This window comes from Saccopteryx leptura, chromosome 2 (assembly GCF_036850995.1).
Source record: "Saccopteryx leptura isolate mSacLep1 chromosome 2, mSacLep1_pri_phased_curated, whole genome shotgun sequence".
In the NCBI taxonomy this organism is placed as follows: Eukaryota; Metazoa; Chordata; class Mammalia; order Chiroptera; family Emballonuridae; genus Saccopteryx; species Saccopteryx leptura.
Window position 1 is genome coordinate 149,135,676 of NC_089504.1, and position 21,984 is coordinate 149,157,659.

Genomic DNA, 21,984 nt, shown 5'->3' on the forward strand with positions numbered 1-21,984 from the left:
ATGGAACAGCCACCATCTAATTATAGAACATTGCTGGACACGGTTGGAGTGGGAGAGGAAGTCCTGGAGAGTCTCACACCAACAACTTCAAGTGCTCAGGCTTAGACGTGGTACATAGAATCATTTCTGTTCACAACTTATTGTCCAGAACTAGTGACATAGCCTTACTCAGCCACAGGGGCTGGCCAGGAAATGCATTCCTACCATGTGCTTGTAAAATGGAGAGCCAGAAATATTGGGCAAATAGCACTAATGACTACCACATATAGGAATGCCTAGCTCAGGGTTGATGCCAGGATTAATAATATATACATACATACATAGTCAACCTAGTGTGGATGCTCAGAATTATCATTAGCAACAATATCATTATAGTAAGATGTACACATGCAAAATATTTGAATAGCAATATTAATTGGGACTAAGGCTTCTTTCTTAAAGTTGTATAAGACTATATCACAATGCATATAAAAGTGCCTTGTAAATTAGTCCATAGTGTGCAAATGCAAGTTGATATTATTAATATCCAATAAACACTAGAAGATATCGTATTGGAACTTGGTTCAATGTTACAGCTAGATATTTGCAGTTGTCTATCAAGAAATGATAGTTGAAGTTGTAAGAATAGGCGAGCTCTGCAAGAAAGAGATTAAATAGTGAGAAATACAGAGGATACCAAAGGGGTAGCTCTGGAGCATAATCACTATTTGGAAAACAGAAGGAAGTGTCATAAGAGATAGAGAAGCAATTTCTGGAAAGGAAGGAAGAAAATAATACTTTGTAGTGTCATAGAAAAGTCAAGTGAAGAATGCTTTCAAAAGGAGAATCAACCAGGTTTGAGCTCTGGTCAGGGCTCATATAAGAAGCAAACAATGGCACAACTAAGTGTCTGTAAGAAGCTTTGAGTTTCAGTTCTATGAGTTCTGTGGGAAGTTTTAACATAATCAATAGGAAATGTTATTTAAGGAAGAAATAGTAGAATTGCCCTGGCACAGTGGATAGAGCTTGGCCTAGAGTGCCTGGGTCACCATGAGCCTGGAGTGCTGAGGTTGCCAGTTCGATCCCAGGGTCACTGGGTAGATCCTGAGGGCGCTGGCTCAATCCTGAAGGTGCTGGCTGGGCCCTGTGACCAGGACACATAAAAGAAGCAATTAGTGACACAACTAAGTGGAACAAGGAGTTGATGCTTCTCTCTCCCCCTCACCCTGGGAGAAAAAAAAGAAATAGTATTATTTTAGATGCGTCAGGTCTCCTCTAGTAGCAGTTTAGTGAGGAAACTATTATAAATTCCTCATTGATAGATGAGACTTTCAAAGCTCAGAGTAAAATGTGGCAAATGAAATCTAACTAACTATAGAGTTGTTGAGAAAGTTTCAATTTGAAGTCAAGTATAAGAAAAACCAAACCAAACTAACTGTACTATACAAATACAATAAAACAAAAGAATAAAAACAAAAAAACCTGAAAAATTATGCAGGAATTCTTTGAGTTGTCAAAAATAATTTGTCTAAGTGGGGCTTGCTGGGTTTTTTTTTAGAACTTTTTAAATATTGAGAAAATGAAACACATAATGTAGAAGATATGAATTGTGAAATCAATGTACATTTTAGAAGAATAAGATTTGTTTTATATTGGTGTATGGCCAGTAGTTGCTGTCGTCATGGCCATGCACATGCAGGTTCTCATTAGATTCAGGCAGATGGTAAAGAAATAGTGGCCAAAAAATGGTGGGTCATTCCTTTATTAAAGTCTCTCACTGGCTGATGAACAAACACACAGGGAAAACACTTCCCTCTTCATTCATTCAGAGCTCACAAAGCCCTGACACATTATCCGGTTCTACAACGAGAAGAATCTTCTCCAGTTCCTCCTAGAATCCAAGACCCCACCAGTTTCAGCGGAGCTCGCAAAAGCCCCTCACCTCTGGTCCCCATCTGCACACCTTTATTCTCTCTATTCTCTGCACAAATTCTGCAGTAACACCGCTTCCTCCCTTCTCTTTTCAATATTTTCTGGCAAGAAAACCTCTCCTCCAGCTAATATTAGCAAGGCAATAGCCCTTCCCAAGCAGGAAGGTAATTTGCAATTTCACAAATCACATACCTAGCACTGCCCAGCACCATTTTTAACACTAAAAGTGAGCACACTAAAAAAATACAAATTTTACAAACTCATTTGCCCAACAATTGGTGATAGAAGTTTTAAAATATCAATGTGAGAATGAATAAATCCCTGTATTTAACTTTACAAAGCAGGAATCCTGAAAAACATAGCATTTAATAGCATTATAATTAGCACTAGAAGAAGATGTACTTTTGTTCATATACTATTTTAATTATATTGGTGTACCTTATGAACAGACACAGTTGAACACATGCACTGTCAATATTAGGTACAACTCCTTTTGCCCCGTTCTTACTTTATGTGAACCGAATCAGAAAGGAAACGTAGATGCTGCAACATGTAGACAAGAGGGAAGTTAGCCTAATATTTTCTCCAAATGTCTGTCTGACCTCTGATTAATCTCTTTATTTCTGTTTTGTTATTTATAAAACAAGAGGTGTTTATTTTATTCATTCAGTTCATTGTTTCTCCCACTTTTTTTCCCACTGAGCTAGACATAATGGATAATATTTTATGAGCAACATGCTCACATAGTCATACACAGATTATGATTATAGACTGAGGAACAGGTGATCTAGGCTGCACATTTCTGGTGCTAGTTCTGTCTAACTCCACCCTTTTATATCCCACTCCAGAAAATAGGTAAATGAAGGTGACATTGTTAAAGAGATAATTTGAAATACATCCTCGTTGTTTTCTTAAAAAAAGAAACTTACTCTCAAACTTTGGCATCTAAGGACAGTTTCCTTAAAAGCAAACCCAGGAAGTGCTACATTAGCACCAAAAAGTAGAGCAACTGAAGTGATCAGTAACTTTTAGAACAGTATATATAGTCTTTTTACCCTGAAGAATACAAAAAGCGTGATTTGTCGCAGTGTTCTCTATTCTAAAATTTTACAAAGCATACATGTTATAGGTTAGGATTTGAAATAACTCTAAATATTTTAGTGCTTTAACCCTAATTATAGTGAAAAAGCAGCTATTTCTGTAAAATTTATGCAAAGTGACATTACTTAAACACTATTCTAAAAATATGTAGCTGCTATTTCTAAATGGTTGGGAAGATTGACTGAAGATTCCAAATAGCCAGTTTCTGTTATTTCTTATAACAAATACAAAAAGATCTCTGCCTAATAAAATGGATGCCCAATTCAAGCTAATAGCCAGTTCTAGGTAATGGCCTGTTGATTTCAACAAGCAAGGAGTGATTGCTGAATTCATTCAACAAACATTAGTTGAACACAAATGGTGCCAGGCACTGTGCTGATAAGCACAAAAATGTTTTTATAGAACTTTGTAGTAAATAATTAGATTAGTGGTTCACAAATGTTGGCCCATGATGAAGTTTCTTCTTTAATAATGAAATGAGAAAAATGTCAACAGTAAAAAATTTTTCCTTAAAAAGGAACATTCAAAAGAATGTTTTTTAGCTATTATGATGAAATTAGGGTTTGGGGCTTTTGTTTTTTATCCTGTTTTTACTTGACAAAATTCAAATTTGTCAATTCTCTTTTGACCCCTGTAGTTTGTGGGGGGAACATTTTAGCAGCTTGTGAAAAACCACTGATGAAGACATTTCTTTGTCATTTATTGGAAAGGGATTTGACTTTTAGCTTTGACCCTTTAAATCTACTAGCACAATCAGTTCATTTATTCTGGAGCTAATTATCAACTTTGTAAGTTCCTTGGATTCCCTGTTTATACCATCTTTCTTTGGCAGTTTATCGTTCAGTTGTAAGGAGGAAAAAGTAAAAGGAAGTAAAAATAAACCCAACTCGCCTGCAGGTGGTAGCGTAATGGATAGAGCATCGGACTGGGATGCAGAGGACCCAGGTTTGAAACCCCGAGGTCGCCAGCTTGAGTGCAGGCTCATCTGATTTAAGCACAGCTCATCAGCTTGAACCCAAGGTCTCTGCCTTGAGCAAGGGGTCACTCGGTCTGCTGTATCCCCCCCCCCCCCATCAAGGCACATATGAGAAAGCAATCAATGAACAACTAAGGTGCTGCAATGAAGAATTGATGCTTCTCATCTCTCTCCCTTCCTGTCTGTCTGTCCCTCTCTGTGTCTCTCTCTCTGTCTCTGTCACCAAAAAACAAACAAACTAAAAACACCAACTCCAAAACTAACTTTAGTCAAAATTTTGGATGTCAGAGACCTGGGGTAGGAGGATGGGGAAGATGGAATAGAATTAAAAATTGTTGACCAAAATAAGACATTCATATTATCTTGAATCTCAAGTCAGATTCCATTTTCAACCTCTCACCTTCAGAGAAACTGCTAATTCCTATGTAGGGACTAACTGGTTGTAATTCAAATGGTTACCTTTAAGCACCAATAGCAGTTGAGATGGCAGCAGAACAGGGTGGGAAATGATGCACCTGAACAATCAATTCCATAGAATCAGTCATTTGCATAATCATTTTTTTTTTTAAACTTAGTAAATGGTGCCAGGTACTGGAATACAAAGGTGAAAAAGACACCATTCCTGCACTTAAGACATTTATAATCTAGAAGAGGGAGTCAGATATATAAGCAAATCAGTGCTCTGAAACTTGTTATAGGAGATGTAATAGCATGCTTGGTGCTTCAGTGGGCACCCTATTGGAGAGGTTAGGAGTGGTGGGTGGTGGGAGTGGTGACAAGGAGGGTGAGGATATGGAGTGAAGAAAGATAAGGAGGTGAAAGTGAAAAACAGCAGATCTATTTGGGGGGAAGTTATGAGGGTATTGGTAAGGCAGGAGCGTGGCATGGGGTGGGATGTGGTTATGGCAAGAGAAAGGCTGAAGAGTTAGTCAGCAGCTGGATTTAGAACTTTAGTCGCTTTGTTTAAAAATTTTGACTTTATCCAAAAGATTTACCAGAATGTGTTCTGTGGGCTGGTGATAGGAAAGGACTTCTGTATGGTCAGAACTATTTGAGAGGCCCCAACTGAGACACAGTGAAGTAGGTGTGTTTACTGCAAAGCGTCTCAGACCCTTTATATTGGGTGGCATTTCCACAATTACTTGACTACTAACCTTGCTTATAAGGATATTTCATGTTTCTCAGAACATGGGTTAGGAAACCCTGCAGTATGGAGTGGGGAATCATTAAAAACTGTAGAGCAGGCAATTATAGATAATCATATAATTTAATTCTATTCTCAACACATGGTGTGATACTGCTCATTAGAATTGTTCAACCAGTATTTTTCAACAAATATTTTCAAAGTGATGTGCTATATATTCTGGGAAATTAGAAAGATGCATAAGTTATGTGTCTGACCAAAATAAACAAACAAACAAAAAACACATATGGAGCCTGACCAGGCAGTAGTGCAGTGGATAGAGTGTTGGCCTTCGAGGACCCAGGTTCAAAACCCTGAGGTTGCCGGCTTGAGTGCAGGCTCATAGACATGACTCCATGGTCTCTGGCTTGAGCCCAAAGGTCGCTGGCTTGAAGCCCAAGGTCACTGGCTTGAGCCCAAGGTCGCTGGCTTGAGCATGGGGGCACCAGCTTAGCTGGAGTCCCCTTGCTTCCTGTCAAGTCACATACGAGCAAGCAATCAATAAACAAATAAGGTGCCACAACAAAGAGTTGATGCTTCTCATCTCTCTCCCTTGTCTGTCCCTGTCTGTCCCTCTTTCTGTCTCTCTCTCTCTTGCTAAGAAAAAGAAAAAAATATGTTTATTATCAATGTTACTCATCTATTCAATTATTTGAGTCAAAGGGAATACAAAAGTGAGGAAGTTGAGGATAAACTTGAATTAGAGATGTTTTGGGTGACCCTTACTTAGTGCTCATTTCTACAGGGTATTTAATGCTAATTCTTTCACCAACTACTGTCACCACTTAGAAGCAGGAGTTTCTTTTGCTTCTTTTTAGACTAGGATTGTTTCTGGCTAGGGTCCTCACCCAGTCACTTCAGGGAGCACAGTGAGAAGAAAGCTAACAAATTGAAACTTAAATATTTTTGGCAGGGAGAGAGACTATAAGTTTGGCCCTCAAAAGTACCATATCATCAACATATTGAAGCTTTGGTAGATTCAAGTGGAGTCTTTAGGATCATAAAGGTGTATCCAAGGAGTTTGGGGAAAATTTTGAAGGTCAAAGAGAAAGGGAAGTTGCATCTGCTGGAAACAGAAAGATCAAATCTAGAAATCTGAGTATGTCTTAAACTTTTTACTTAACTCCCTACTTTTTTCACTCAGTGCCAAGGGAGAGAATCTTTGAATAATCTTGAATTAGTTGAATCCTTATTAAGTGTTTATTATCAGCCACAACTTCAGGCTTTTAATCAGCAATTGTGTAGGGGTCAAGAACACTGGCTTGGAGCTAGGTGGCCTAGGTTCAAATCTACATATTAAAACATTCAGTCCAGCTTTTTAAGGGACCTGCTCCTTACTAGCTGTAAGATTTTAGGCAAATTATTTAACCTCCCTCTATCTCTCTCTCTTTATCTAAAAATGGGAAAACAATAATATGTATCTCATAAGGCCATAAAAATTAAAAGAGCTAATAAATGTGAAGTGCTTAGTATAGTGCCTGCCACATGCCAAGGGTTTCATCAGCTGTTATTTTGGGGATATTTCTATCTTACTGTTTTTATTAGGATAATTCACTATGGAAATCCATCAAAGAGTAGTTAGTTTTCTGGCCTAAATAGGATTCTGTCTTTGGAGAATGAACTGCTAATTCTAAATAAGATTTGGTATACCCAATTTATAAATGGATTGTTAGAAATATTTAATTTTGTAATTTTACAATATAACCAAATTTGCACACCGGTTGCTGAACCTATACTATGTGTCAAGATTTGTTCCAAGTCCATTTTACCTACTAACTTATTTTAGAGTTGAGGAAACTGAGTCATTGAGAGGGTAAATGCCTTGCCTAAAGTAATACAACTAGTTAGGAGCAATGTTGGATTCAAACCCAGGCCATCTGACCCCAGAGCTCACACACATCCATTATAATAACGCATCTTTCATGCAAATGCATTCTGTGTTTTAGATCGCTTTGCCAAAGTATTTCATTTCATTTACTGCAAATAAATTAAGTGCAAAATACTAGTGAAAAATTAATGTTGTTAAATCATTTCAGCGAAAAAAGATGTCTTTCTCTGTTCTAGAGCTGAGTTGCTTTTGGTGTCACACGTTAGAGCCATTTTAACTCTGATTCTTTTGTTCTTTGGAAGTAGAAGATTATGAGTTTGATTTCATCAGGACATCCAGATGCAAACATCCATTCCTGAGAACTGTTTTTCACTTTACATTTCAGCTACAAATTTTTAGAACAGTGTGTAAGTAATGTCATTTTGCATGCAGTTTGCAGAAATAGCTCCTCTTTTTTTTTTTTTACAGTAATTAGGGTTAAAGCATTTAAAAATTAGGGTTCTATCAAAGTCTTACCTATGAAATGCATCCTTTGAAGGATTTGAAAATGAAGAACATTGTTACAGATCATGCATTTTGTATCCTTCAGTGTAAAATGACTTTACTGTTCTAAAAGTTATTGATTATTTCAGTTGCTCTACTTGATTGGTGCTAATGTAGCTAGCACTTTCTAGGTTTGCTTTGAAAGAAAACTGGGCAAAACTTATTTGCCACTAGATGGAGCCCTGGCTATTTGGGTAAAAATAAATGCACCAGTCAGAACATTAAATCATGCAGTCATGTCTTGCTGGAGGCCCCCAGCATTTGAGGCCCTCAGCTTTTAATTGTAGAATGCATCTTTGTTCTTTGCCTGACCTGCGGAATGACATCACTCCCTTTCTTCCTGTGCGCTGGCTTTGACACTAGCCAGATGGCTGCAGCCATAGGTAGGTGCACAGGCTGCCTGGTACCACAGTCGATGGAACAGAATAGGAAGACGTTTTATGATCAGCTGTGGGAGCACAATGAGGCTGCGGCTTTGCTAAGTAATTACATTTACCGTGCACACTTTATTCCTCACAGAGAAGGTCACAAGGAAAAAATACATTTTTATTTATAGTGTTGTGAGGTATAGACCTTTGATCTTTTATTAGTCAGTAGTCTGCTCCAAAGGAATGCTCTCTTTTCCCTGCTCTGCAATCACTCGTGAAAATGGCATGTTTATTTACATTTAATGGTTCTTTCAGGCTGTGCATTGTGATACTTACCTTCCCTCTTCCTCCCTTTTGTCTCCAGTTAGTCACACAAAAATGTTTTAAGTTCTGTAGTTAAGTTTAGTTTGGAGAAGTCAGAGTTCAGGCATGTTAATACAAGCAGATTTCTGTCAGATATACTCCAGAGTGATTTGGTAAAATATATTACTGTTTATTATGTGTTTGTTCTTCAAGGAGGTCAGAAGAGACCAGGAACAGAATTTTATTTTAGGGGGGGTGGTGAGGCTCAGGAAATGAACTAGACATTAATTTTATATCCATTTTTGAACATTTAGTGGTTAAGGTCACTTACAGTGCTAATTTTAAATAAAAATTAGAAGTTAATATTAATCTATTATTTTCCATCTTCATTTGAAGTTAATCTTTACCAACTGAAAGGTTGTACAAAACTTGAAAAAAAATACTAACTTTTCTCTGAAGTTTATCACTCACATAATTTTGAGATTCTTCCACATGGCTCAATTCTAAAAACTTTTAAAAATACTTTACCATTTTTAAGACTAGCTTGTGAATATTATTGACCTAGAAATTATAAACTGTAAAATCAAATGAAAAATTCATATTTGCTATACTTTGTTCAAACTTAACACTGTTTCTAAAGTGAAGTCTCTTAGTAGTCCCTAGGTTATTTGGCTCTCTAGTAATAAAAAATGAAACTCTAATAAAAGAAATCTCTTAATCTTACAATATTTTACATTCTTCTCCAGGGAGGGCGATTTGCAAAAGTTGTTGGAAGAAAGCAGTGTGGTGTAAGGAAAGAACATGGCTTTGCAGCAGATATAACAGGGTTTTTTAATCCTTTTTCACTGGTTATTTGCTTTTTGCCCTTGGACCTTTGAGCCTCGTTTTCCTCACATATTTATTGGAGGATAAAACCTACCTCCTGCCTGACCGGGAGGTGGCGCAGTGGCTAGAGCATTGGACTAGGATGCAGAAGACCCAGGTTCGAGACCCCAAGGTTGCCAGCTTGAGCGAGGGCTCATTTGGTTTGAGCAAAAACTCACCAGCTTGTGCCCAAGGTCGCTGGCTCGAGCAAGGGGTCACTCAGTCTGCTGAAGGCCCATGCTCAAGGCACGTATGAGAAGGCAATCAATGAACAATTAAGGTGTTGCAATGCACAAGGAAAAACTAATGATTGATGCTTCTCATCTCTCTCCATTCCTGTCTGTCTGTCTGTCCCTGTCTATCCTTCTCTCTGACTCTCTGTAAAAAAAAAACAAAGACAAAAACTACCTACCTCCTAGGTTTATTGCAAGAATGAAATGATACAATATGTTTATTAGGCCCCAGACCAGGGGTCCCCAAACTATGGCCTGTGGGCCCCATGTGGCCCCCTGAGGCCATTTATCCACCCCTGCTGCACTTCCAGAAGGGGCACCTCTTTCATTGGTGGTCAGTGAGAGGAGCATAGTTCCCATTGAAATACTGGTCAGTTTGTTGATTTAAATTTACTTGTTCTTTATTTTAAATATTGTATTCCTGTTTTGTTTTTTTACTTTAAAATAAGATGTGCAGTGTGCATAGGGATTTGTTCATAGTTTTTTTTATAGTCTGGCCCTCCAATGGTCTGTGGGACAGTGAACTGGCCCCCTGTGTAAAAAGTTTGGGGACCCCTGCCCCAGACAGTTCCTGCCACATGGTACGAATTTAGTAAATGCTAATTCCTTTCAACTGTTTTAAAAAGTTTGTCTCTTTTCTGAACTGCTTGCAAAATATAGTCATAGATTATACTATCATTATGTATATTTTATTCGTAAAATATAAATAATCTTGCAGTGCAAGTAAGCTCGCCAGGTGGAAAATCGGTATTTGAAATTTATTAGCTTTGTGTATGAGTGTTCAGTTCCAGATAAAACTATAACCTTCAATTGTGCAATGAATGTCTTTAACATTTGTGATGTTTTAATTTTTTTTCTTTTTTCTCCTACTCAGCTCTTGCCCCTCTTCTTTGCCTCTCGTTTTGTTGAAGATATCACAGTGATGTCTGCATTCAACCTGCTGCATTTGGTGACAAAGAGCCAGCCAGTGGCCCTTCGAGCCTGTGGGCTTCCCTCAGGTGGCTGCTTCTTGTACTGTACCTAGTGAGGGCACTGATCTGGGTGGGTGTTTCTGCTGCAGGAAATGATACACCGTAATACTTTGCTAAATTTAATTTTTTTACTTGGGCCCTAATTTGAAGATGGAAATTGGTTATAAATCACCATTCTACTTTGAGTAATACTCATTTCCACAATCCTTACAACCTTTGGAAACATTGTGCAGTTTCCTAGCTTAGTATATAATTGTCACTAATATTTCATGATATCTTCTTGTTATTTAATGCACACTGCACATCTGAAAATCATAATATTGTTCATAAGAGGCTGGTAGTCTTGATAAGAAACTGCCCCAAATCACACAAAATAGGACATTCATCTTGTTAAAGGATAATTAAATGCTTTTCATTCTACATACAACCACGTAGAAAAATTAAAATGAACAACTTTAGTAAAGTCAGTTAGTTATTATAGTTAAACAGAAAAAAATCTACTTAACAGTGACCAAATCAACAGAACTAATATAGCATGTATCAACTGGTTCTTAAATTAGAACCACTACACTTTTAAAAAAATGTATTTTATGCTTTTAAACAAGTATAGCAGGAAATTCTAAAATTTCATTATGTGTATAATATAAGTTTAATATTTTATTATGAAAATCACAATGGTCAGATATTTTCTGTGAACATTATTGTCAATATTATTTATATTTTCTATTAACATACCTACCTCTATTACTATTTTGGATAGGGAATTTAATTCCGACTCATCAAACATTCATTGAGTGCCAGGCATTGTGTGAAGCAATGAGGATACAGTGATAAACAAGATCAAGCCAATTGCTCTAACTAGTACAAGATGGAGATGGAGCTGTTGAGAACCATTGAACCACACGGTGCTAAGACTAGTCTCAGGGTATTTATATGCTGGGGACTTGAGGGGAATCCAGATGAGGAGGGTACTAGCTCTTTGCTTAAGGGAAGAAATTTTGGAAGGGAAGGAAGGTCTCTGAATTTAAAGAGGACCTCATAGAGGATATGAAGTTTGAGCTGAATCTCAATCTACGAGTAACAGTCAGCCAGATGTCCAAAGATGGGGAAGGATATTTCTAATATATGAAGTAGCATGGGCAAAACATCAAGGTATGCCTGAAAGAGCAAGGTATGCATGCTCAGAGCCAGGCCAGCTTGGGTGGGTGAGGCAAGTGGAAGAGATGAGGAAGAAAGGCTACCAGATGGGGAAGCACCTTAGGTGACGTTTTAAGGAATTTAAATCTTGGGAAGGGATGAAGGGAGACTGGCATGACTTGATTTGCATTTTATGATTATTGAATTAGTATGGTGGAAGGTCAGTGCTGGTTTCAGATGTTTCTGTAAGGCTGGGATGGCAACTTGACTAAAAGGGAGGATAGGGCATTTCTCTTAAAGTTGTCTTTGAATAGTAAATATCTGTTTGTTTGTTTGTTTTTAAGTAGATGTTATATTTGTTAGTGGTGACATGAGAAGCTAAGGAAGCTTAACGCATGGGGGCCCCAATCACTCCTCTCAGTCCCTTTGCCTCCCCCACCAGCCACGCCCTGCATTGCCCTCATAGAGTATATTGGAGGACTTTGAGACTGGAGGGACTCAGAAAGTGCTGAGAGCCTTAACAATGGTCATTACAGTTGGTTTGGAAAGAAGAAGGTTGGATTAGAGAGAGATTCAGGTAGTAAAACTGACAAGGTCTGTCTGTTGAGTTGTATATAAGTTTGAGGGAGAACATTAACCAATGTAGTCCCTGTGCCATGTGGAACTTTCCACAATGATATATTACTCATAATAATTGGAGTATGAAAGTTAATTAACTTATACATAGCTTTGTTCTCCACTGAAAAAACCCTAACGTGAGAGCACCAGCATAGATCTTGTTTTTTTTTGTTTTTTTTTATTCAGTGAGAGGAGGAGAGGCAGGGACAGACTCCCGGGGGGCCCAGACCAGGATCCACCCAGCAAGCCCACTAGAGGCTGATGCCGTGCCCATCTGGGGCATTGCTCAGTTGCTCAGCAACTGAGCTCTTCTTAGCACCCGAGGCAGAGGCCATGGAGCCATCCTCAGTGCCCAGGACCAACTCACTCCAATCGAGCCATGACTGCAGGGGGAGGAGAGAGAGAGATTGGGAGAGGTGGGTGGGGGAGAAGCAGATGGGTGCTTCTCCTGTATGGTGTGACCAGGAGTTGAACCTAGGACATCCAGACGCCGGGCCGACACTCTACCACTGAGCTAACAGGCCAGGGCCTCAGCACAGCTCTTATAACATGAGTATGTTATACACAGAGGAGGCTAAGTATTTACAGAAACAATTTATTATTTAATGGGGTATTCCTTGAAATATGACAATCATGGAATTAAAGAGTTTCATAATGAAATTCTTTAATTGAGATATAAGTGTCTTTAAATTTTGATATCAAAACAATTCAAATATAAATTCAACAAAGCTGATAATTCTTAAGAAGTAATCATAATAATGTAGTGCTTAAGCACATAAATTCTGAAGTTTGACTGGATTTAAAATCTGGCTTTGCCAGTTAACTAGCTGTATGTCTTGGCTTTCTTATTTCTATTGTTATTAGAACAATAATAGTACTCACTGGAAAGGGTTGCTGAGGGAATGAAATAAATTACAGTGTGAAAACCACTTAAAACAGTGGCTGGCATCTAGCAAGCAACATATATAACTGTTCACTAAGTTTACAATACATATCTATAGTTATATATATTTTTGTAATTTTCTAGTACAATTGACATTTTAAATCATTTAAATTAGTCCCATTTTTCACTTAACTATTTTTATTATAATAGGAACCACAAATACACTTTATGTTTGAGAAACAACCATCTCATTATGTTATTTTAACCTCTTTATATTACTTATATATCCTGTGCTGAACCAGAATTCAAGTCCTATAAATAAACAACACATTTCTTTTATTGTTACCCTGTACAGATGGAAGCTCAAAGAAAATCTCTTTTTGGCCTGAAAACCCATTTTACTTTGATAAATGAATTGGCTAGAATAGTATTCCATAATTCCTTAGCCATTTAAGCACCACTTACTTTTTAAAGTGTTATGAAACTCAGTCTTTCAATATTTTCATTATATTGAATATTAGCAAAATCTTTATCATTGATTTCTCAAACAGAATTTTACTTGTAGAAATATATAAATGTTGAAGAAATTATGTTCAATGATAATGAATCAAACTATTAAAATTTTGAAAAATAAAAATAAAATCTCAGTGGGAATTCTAGTCCTTATAGTAGGGAGGGAAGAGGTCAAAATAGGAGATATAGGAAATTAAGGTGAAAGTTTGAAGTCTTGCTTTAATTTACTGTTCCCCAGTCAAAACACATTACAACAAAAATCTCTGTAAATCAAAAAGATTTCTGCTCCTTAGCCAGTACCCTACTAATTTCAGGTATTATTCAATATGAAATAATTCTAGAACTAAAAAATAATTGGAACAGGCTCTTAAAGTTGATTATAACCGTATTGACCTATATTAAGGCCATATCCCAGAAGAGTGATCTATCATTTTTCAGCTTTGACTTCCTTTACTTCTTATTTTTTAATAAAGCATAATTTTAACTTAGAGCTTATTAAGTGCCTCTGAGTTATGGTTTGCTCATGTTTATAATTAAAGGTAATTTTTCTCTCTCAGAATTTCTTCTTAATTTCCTATAACAGTTTCTTTTATGTATTAAAAAGAGCACTGGAATTAGAGTCAGAAAATTCTAACTACAGCTCTGTAATTAACTTCTGTGACCTTGATCATAAGAGTAAACCTTTCCAGATCTTAGTCTCTTTATCTTTAAAACTAGAAATTCAAGTTAGATAATCTATTAGATTCTGAAATTCTGTGATTTTTATTAACTGTCATTTGTTTTTATTTTTGGCTTTGGCTAAAGTAAATCTTAAAACTCAGCACTAATCAGTGGCTGAGAATTTACAGAAAAGTCTGCTAGGTTGTGGCGGAATGACAGGAATATGTTCCATGTTTGAACACTGGAATTCCTTACCTCTAAATCAAGACCAAAGTATTATTTGAGGAGGGATTAAGAGGCACAATATTATACATAGTCTCAATGTTTGATAAAAATTAAGTCTAATTGTAGTTTAGCCTAGCAATCATGCTAGCTTTCAGCCAAGTGAGAGTATTTGTCTAAATAGTACTAATTACAATGATAAGTTATACTCTTCTGTAACATCATACATGTAATATATGGTTGTTACTCTTACTTGACTTTAGTGGCAGTTTGTTCTAATGTAGAAAGTAGAGGTCTTAAAAAGAAATAACCTTGCAAATAGTGTTTGTAAGTCATAGAATATAATCTATATAACTAGAACTCTCTATGAATCAGGGACTTGTGGCTTCAGAGCTTAGCACAGTGCCTGGCACTTAATAAATATTGTTAGATGAATGAATAAACATTTGGAAAGTTTGCATGTAGGTGAAGTGATAGCTGTAACAGAGATACAAATTTATTTGAGAGTCTTTATATGGGAAGAGTCAAAGTAAAGTTGATAGTTTGGTTGCCTTTTGAGTGAAAAACAATGTCTCTTTTCTCACTTTATGGTATTAATATATTGTAGTAGATATTTTAGGTCTGAATCACATTGAAACTAAACAAATAACACAGATTCAATGTGTGTTATACAGATTTGGTTTTACATTTTCTTTCAGTTTGAGTTTTGGTGAAGGGAATAAGTGCATATTATAATTATGAGAATTAAGAATTCTGGCTCTTTTTGATCACTTTTTTCTGGAGCAAATTAATATTGTTTGTTGTGTTTTAAATTCTCCATTTATAAAGAGGAAATGCTGGTAAAAATATATGTACCAAAGCAACATCCATAAATAAGTACTACCTACTATTCTAGTTTGAGTTGGGAGTTGTTCATTACTGGCATCTGACATTATATTTATCTTTTAAAAAGTAATTGAAGTCACCAGTGTGTTTTTTACCTACTGAATAATTGGCTATTTTAGTTTTTAGAAACCTTTTTGGGTCATGCAAAGATGAACTATCTTCATGGTTATTTGATAAAAATTATGACTTCTTTAGAAAAACATATGTATACCTACACACAGTATTTCATATAATTTCAAGTATTTTTGTTGCCCATAGGTTCAGAACCTATGTTTTAAAAGAAACCAAACTGAAACTAAACTGATCAGAACACAATATTTCTGATTTCTCTATTGATACCACCTATGGAATTCTCTTCCACGTGTTTAGATTAATGCCCTCTCTTCTACAGTATCACCATTCTTACATGTTCATCTTACTGTATTTAATTATATTAAAAATCCTTTGGGGTAAGATTTTTTTGGGAATAAAAGAAAATTTGTTTTTTTAAAAAGAGACATGCAAATTTCAACTCACATGATTCAAAAAATAATTTGCAATTAATTGATTGAATAGAATCCACCTTTTCCAGTAGATGGCACTAGATTTACATTCTTTCACAGCATGAAAGGGTATTGATACTAGCACACAGGTGCATTGTGAAAACTTAAACAAAAGTATGTAAAGAATATGCAGTTAGGACCACATGGATTTACAAAGCACAAATTTTTCTGCTTATATTAATGTTCAAACAATATTTGTGGAGTGCAAAACCTTTTTCCATTTTCAGTAGGATTCCAACTCCCTTATGCTTGGACATCTCATTGAAATTGTCTTTCATGTGAAGGCTTTCTATAAACTAAAACAAGCTTTCATAAATTAACTTATCTTGAATCCAAATAGCTGATTTAACAATAACTTATAGTTTTATATGCAGCTAAATTTTCTTCAGCAGACCACCCATGAATTGAAGAAAACTTCACATTTTGTTTTGCTATGTTTTGAATTTTTATAGAATCTTGAAAATGTTACTAGTTTAACACGTTGACTGTTAAGCATGAATTGGTTTTTTTTTCTGCATGAATTAAAATATTTTTGGAAATTAAGAAAATTTATATTTAAAATTGTGATTAATAAGTACTCTGATGTATATGTGTTTTCTAAAACAAAATGTTTTAGAAACTCTATAATATAATAAAGTTTTAGTTAATGTTGAAAACTTGCTATGCAGCATCTAATTACTCCATGAGTTTATAAAATTATTTGTTCACAATGCTAAATATTATAGAACATTGCATTTGTACAAATAATGTGTTGGGCATATGGTTTGTTAAGTGTGGATTTTGTTAATATTTTGTTAACAATGAAATATTTTCATATTATATTTTAATCACAGCATCATAGATAAAATGGACATAAACTAAACATAAAATAAATATTAGTTTTGTTTGAAAAATTCGCTAGTTAACAATGACTGTAAATGTGAAACATGTATGTGTTCTAAAAACAAATGATAATTCTACAGGGTTACATTATCTAGACAATATGGACTTTTCGAGGAATTATATAGATGTTTGTTTATCTAAATATGTTCACAATAATGTTATCTAACAGATCATAGAAGGAGTTATTAAAACAAGACTGAGCCACCTTTGACCCTCTACAAACATGTGCTTAATGAAGGAATGAGGCATGAATGACAAGTCACAAAAAATCACATATAGAGGCTAGATACTTGAGAAATTTTCATTATCAGTTTTTTCTAGTGTATAGCTTCATCCTAAACATTTTATTTAGAGATTAAATTTCTCATGGTTGCTTTTGCTAGATACATTTTAATTTTAAATGTTTTAAATAAATTTTACTGCAATGCAGCTGCAAATCCTTATCTCATTTATTTCACCTTATTTTTTCATATTTAGTAAATTTGCACTTGTATTAGTCACATAAAAATGCATGTTCTGAAAAATATACCATGAGATGATAAAGATATCGGTTATTTAGGTGACTTGTAAGAGCTATACATTTATAGAATTTAAATTTAAAAAACAAAAGAAAAAATAAATTTACTCAATAACTACTATGATAAGCATTTCTTTCAATACTATATATATTTATTATATTCAGCCACATAATTATAAAGAATGGAATGCTAATTTAAATCATTAGATTATTTGAATTTTAAGCAAGCAAAGAAAATTTAAAATTTTATAGTTATATGTTTTAAGATTTTGTTTTGTTGCAGAAATGTATGTTAGCTCCCAGAATGATACAGCTCTTCATATTCTATTCCATTTTGATTAATATTTTTATATATCTTATGCAAATTTTAGATAACATCATAAGTTTCAGAGCTTGCAATTATATTATTGGTATTGATGAAGAAACAGATTGGAAGGCTTAATTTGTATGCAATGGTTTGTTTCTACCACCAACCTGTTTTTTTGACCCTTAGACTCTGTTTTGTACCTTTTATTCCTATTCTTCATCTGTAAACTGAGAATGAAATAACATTCTTGTTAAATTTTTCACAATTAGATATTAGCCTCAGGTGTTAACATTATCTGACATTTCCCAGCAATCTATTCTGTGCAACTTTAATCTCTGGCTGTATGGAACAATAACTAGAAAAAAATTATTTTTCAAAAAAGAGGGTGTGATACATGAAATTAGTCTGGCGAAGATGATGGGTTTAATCAGTTGAAATCTCTTCCTAATACATACAGGAAAACCCTTGCTTACTGCAAAGTAGCTTCAGAAAGACTGTTTATTTGTCTGTCTTTGGTCTATTTAGTTCACTACTACATCTCAGCAACTAGAATTGTGTCTATCATTTAATAGGTGTTCAATACATATTTGTTGAATCAATGAATGGGTGTGAATAAGTAGCACCATTGTATGTATCAAAATAATGCCACATGGTAGATAATGTGATCTCTGTTTTTAAGGAATGTACATTCTGGTGAGAAAGATGGACATTTGGGTCCAAGTTTTGTTATCTATAGGATGAAGGAAGTTATATACTTGATGGTTTTGTGAATCTATATAGAAGCACCTCCTTTTTTGCTTTACTACGGAGGGGGAAGTAGAAGAAATGAGAAGCATTGTGCTTCTGCTCAGAGTGGCATAGGATAGGATTTGAACCAATGACAGTTCTTCTGAAGGACGTTGAAGGAATGTATAGATGTAATTAGCAGGAGTTGTGGGGGTCGGGTGGCCGCATGGGGGTGGGAATGGAATGTGGGCACATGGGTTAGTAAAAGATCGGCATGTTAAAGCACAACAAAGCAGGAGTTCAAGAGAGAAATGTAATGAATGAATAAATTAAGAGAGGAAAACTGCAGACAAGAGAACCTGGCTCTCATTAACCAGGTGTGTGACCATGTCAAGTAACTTCTTTGGGTTTTGGCTTCCTCATGTGGGATTTGGACTAGAAGTTCATCATTTTCTAAATTCTATTCTGAAGGAGCATGAGATCTTGCTCCCCAGCATATGTTGTCAGTTTGGCTCAAATAAACTCATAAAAATTCAAAAAATAACTATGATCTGAGGAACACTAGTTCTATTACTACTCTGTACATCAGACCCCATCATCAAACTGAGAAACTGCATATTACCAAATTTTATAAATTCCGAGATGCACTGCTTTTACATTTTATTTTAGTAATCAGAATGCAGCTTAAAAAATCATTGTGATAATAAAGCATTGTGTCATAGTTTGATTGGCAACTCTTTTTGTATTTTCTGGTAGAGCATAAAATAATGGTGTGTCAAAACACCACATTTTTAATAATACACATCAGAATAAGAGGTCTTAGTTAAGAAATTTATGTGAACTAGATTTCCCTAATCTGTTTTGACTATGGAAGCTCTCCCCCACACCCAAGAGGAATGACTTTAGCATTTATTTTCAGAGCTAGTATACCTTTTGGGGAACGCTGGACTAGGAAATCTCATAATCTTAAATCTAGAGGGTTAATAGAATATTAGTCATAAAAGATTTGAATATGGAACACTGGAGTGGTAATAAAGGACTCAGAGTAGTAGTAGAGGGGAAAAGATTAATCTATCATTTATTCTTTTTACAATTTCACTGATTTATTAAGCAAATATTGTTGCAGTTTTTAAACTAAATTCTAAGAAACATCATTTAGAAAATATCTTTTAGGAAGAGAATTTAAATAGCAATAATTAAAATGTAGAGTTGAATAAATATTTAAATGCAACATGTATTTATTTAGCGCTTATTCTTGCCCAGGCACTCTGCAAGTTGTTGGGCATGCAAAAATGACTGAAATAGACACCTGCACTGTCCCTCCAGGAGACAGTGAATAATTCAAGAGAATCCTATGCATTTTCTTTAATAATCTGGGTGATACAGTTGTAATATTTTTTACTTTTTTTCTCCAGAATCGACTAGATTTTTTTAGAATGTATAGACTAAGATTTAGCTCTCTCATTGATTAACTTGTTTTCTGCTCATTGTGGTTAATTAGATTTTAAATTCTATTTAAATTTACAAAGCCGAGCTTTTGGACAACATAAATTTTATTTTTTTCTAATGAATACTTAATGTTACATTTAAATAAAATTCTGCATAACAATATGAGTGGGGGCTCCTTTCCTTCCTTTATGTGGCTGGTTACCTCTCATCTCCCTAGCAGTCTGTGTTCCCAAAGGGACAAGGGAGGATGGGAGAGAAAGCTGGTTTTTTGCAAGTCTTTTTGATTGCATGTGAAATGCAGAATGGAAATGAACCTGTCTGTTTTTAATTTTTTTTCTCTGTATGGGCTGTGATATTCTAGTGAAGACCCATACTGGGGAAAAAAAAAAATTAAAAACAGGGAACTCCAACTTTGTCAGACGTTTCACATGCAATCAGATAGACTTGAAGTTAAATGACTTTCTCTTCCACTACTGTCATTTGATAATGGAAGTGCCTTTAAAAATTCTCTTTTTACTCAAATGCCTTGCAAGACAAATATTTTCTTAAATACTAGGCTTTATCGTCCACGTTAGTATAAAAAATCATTGCTCTTGGAATTTGCATGACACTTTGAAGAGTTGATGCGTGCTCTAGTTCTTTTTGATACTTAAAGAAAGAATAGCTGATAAAATGACCACTACACATGAACTTAAAAATCTGTAACACAAATAAATGTAAAATGTGGTTTCTATCTTATAGCATCATTCAGGTGAACGTTTCATCAGGATGAATGTAGAAGCAAAGCTCTCCATTGTCTCCTCTCGAGAAAATCATGCCTTTTCACAAATGAGAACTTATTAAAGGCTAGAATTCTAAGTCATTAATGGGCATTAGTTGTGTGAAATATATTTACTCCTATTGATTTACAGTGAGAAAATGTTTGCACATTTACCCCTTATTTTTAAAAACTGCCTTATTGTCTTAATTCCTCATCTAAGAAATCTGAATCTATGTTTTATCCTGTTTTTTTTTTTTTTTTTTTTTTTTTGCTTTGTTAGGTTAGCTGATTGATACCACTTATACAAAAGACTCTGAATTCCTTTAATCAGGATAAGATACTTACCACCTTGACATTGTACACATTTGATTACACTACATCTTTCAGCTTGTGTAGATGGAATTTTCTTCCCTATTTGAATCTCCTCTGGCCCTCTGACCCCATAGATGCTGTTTCTACAAATTATGTGAGTTTTCCACGTCGTAATTGTAACTGGACAGAGTCAATCTAGGTGGGCAAAAAATGTCTTCTTTGTTAAAACTCTCTTTACATAAAATTTTGCATATTCTTTTACTCTAAGACTGCACATTGTGTTGATTGTTTTTCTCATCTTCCTGCTAGAATACTTACTCTTCTAGGGCAGAAACCTTGACTTACTCGTTTTTAACTTTTCAGTGTTCATCATACTTCTCGATTCACTGTTGATGTTTGATAAGTAGTTGTAGAAAGTGTGAATTAATATTAGGCTCAACAGTTTGTATCTTCAAAGAATATAAAGCAGAAATAACTGAGGGCATTTGAGAATAATTGCAAAATGCTCTAGCCTGTGTAAATAGTACCTTGCAGAGTAAATACACTAATACTGAGGGTATCCAGATGAAAGGAGTGAACAGAATAGGGGTGAATTTTTCAGAGTATTTACTTGGAAAAAAAACTTGCTTGAAAATGTTTTTTAGTTTATCTATTTCAGTATGGAACCAGAAGACCTATGTTATCATTCAACTATGCACCACAAAACGTAGGGTCTTGTTTAATTCAAGAAGTTTAAGATGGAAGGTTGCCTTGGCATGCTTATAATGTTCTTTGATGTTAATTAGAACTCTGTGCATGCATCAGTAGAATATAACTGAAACTGATCTATAGAACTGTTTTAGGTGAACTGATAGAAAAACAGCAAAGAGGCATAAAATGTGATTATTTATGACATAAAAATATTATTTTTCTCACATATAGAAAGCAAAAATCCTTATCATAAAAAGGAATAGTTGTCTGCTTTCTGACTCCTAAGATCTGGTGTTTTATTTCTTTGTGTTATATTTCAGACTTGGAGGACAGATAAAATTAAACTGAATATGATTGTGAAAAAATTAAGAATGTTTTTTAAAAGTTGAGGTTCTAATTTTATGCTTTCTTTAGTTATACATGTTCCCTGACATTACCTGCAAGATTACCCTGAAGGGGAGAGTTATTGAAGTGGTTCTGAAGGGTAAGAGCATTGTTTGGCTAAAGGATTTTGCTGTCTAGGTCCATCAGAAATTCAACACGTGGAACATCTATTGAGTATCCTCTTACGCGTGACTCCAGATTGGAAATGATGATCTT

The 21,984-nt window shown here is 35.1% G+C and overlaps 1 protein-coding gene across 2 annotated transcripts in view; it reads left to right on the plus strand.

Moving 5' to 3' along the window:
- Positions 1–21,984, plus strand: part of MSRB3 (methionine sulfoxide reductase B3) — a 174,091-nt gene that overhangs the window by 23,763 nt on the left and 128,344 nt on the right. The window contains exon 2 of one of the 2 annotated variants that reach the window (XM_066369043.1): positions 10,185–10,308. The exons of the other annotated variant lie outside the window; for it this stretch is intronic. Coding sequence (XP_066225140.1) covers positions 10,233–10,308 — 76 coding nt within the window. The 5' untranslated portion in view covers positions 10,185–10,232. The remainder of the gene's footprint in view (positions 1–10,184; positions 10,309–21,984) is intronic. 2 annotated transcript variants of the gene reach the window in all.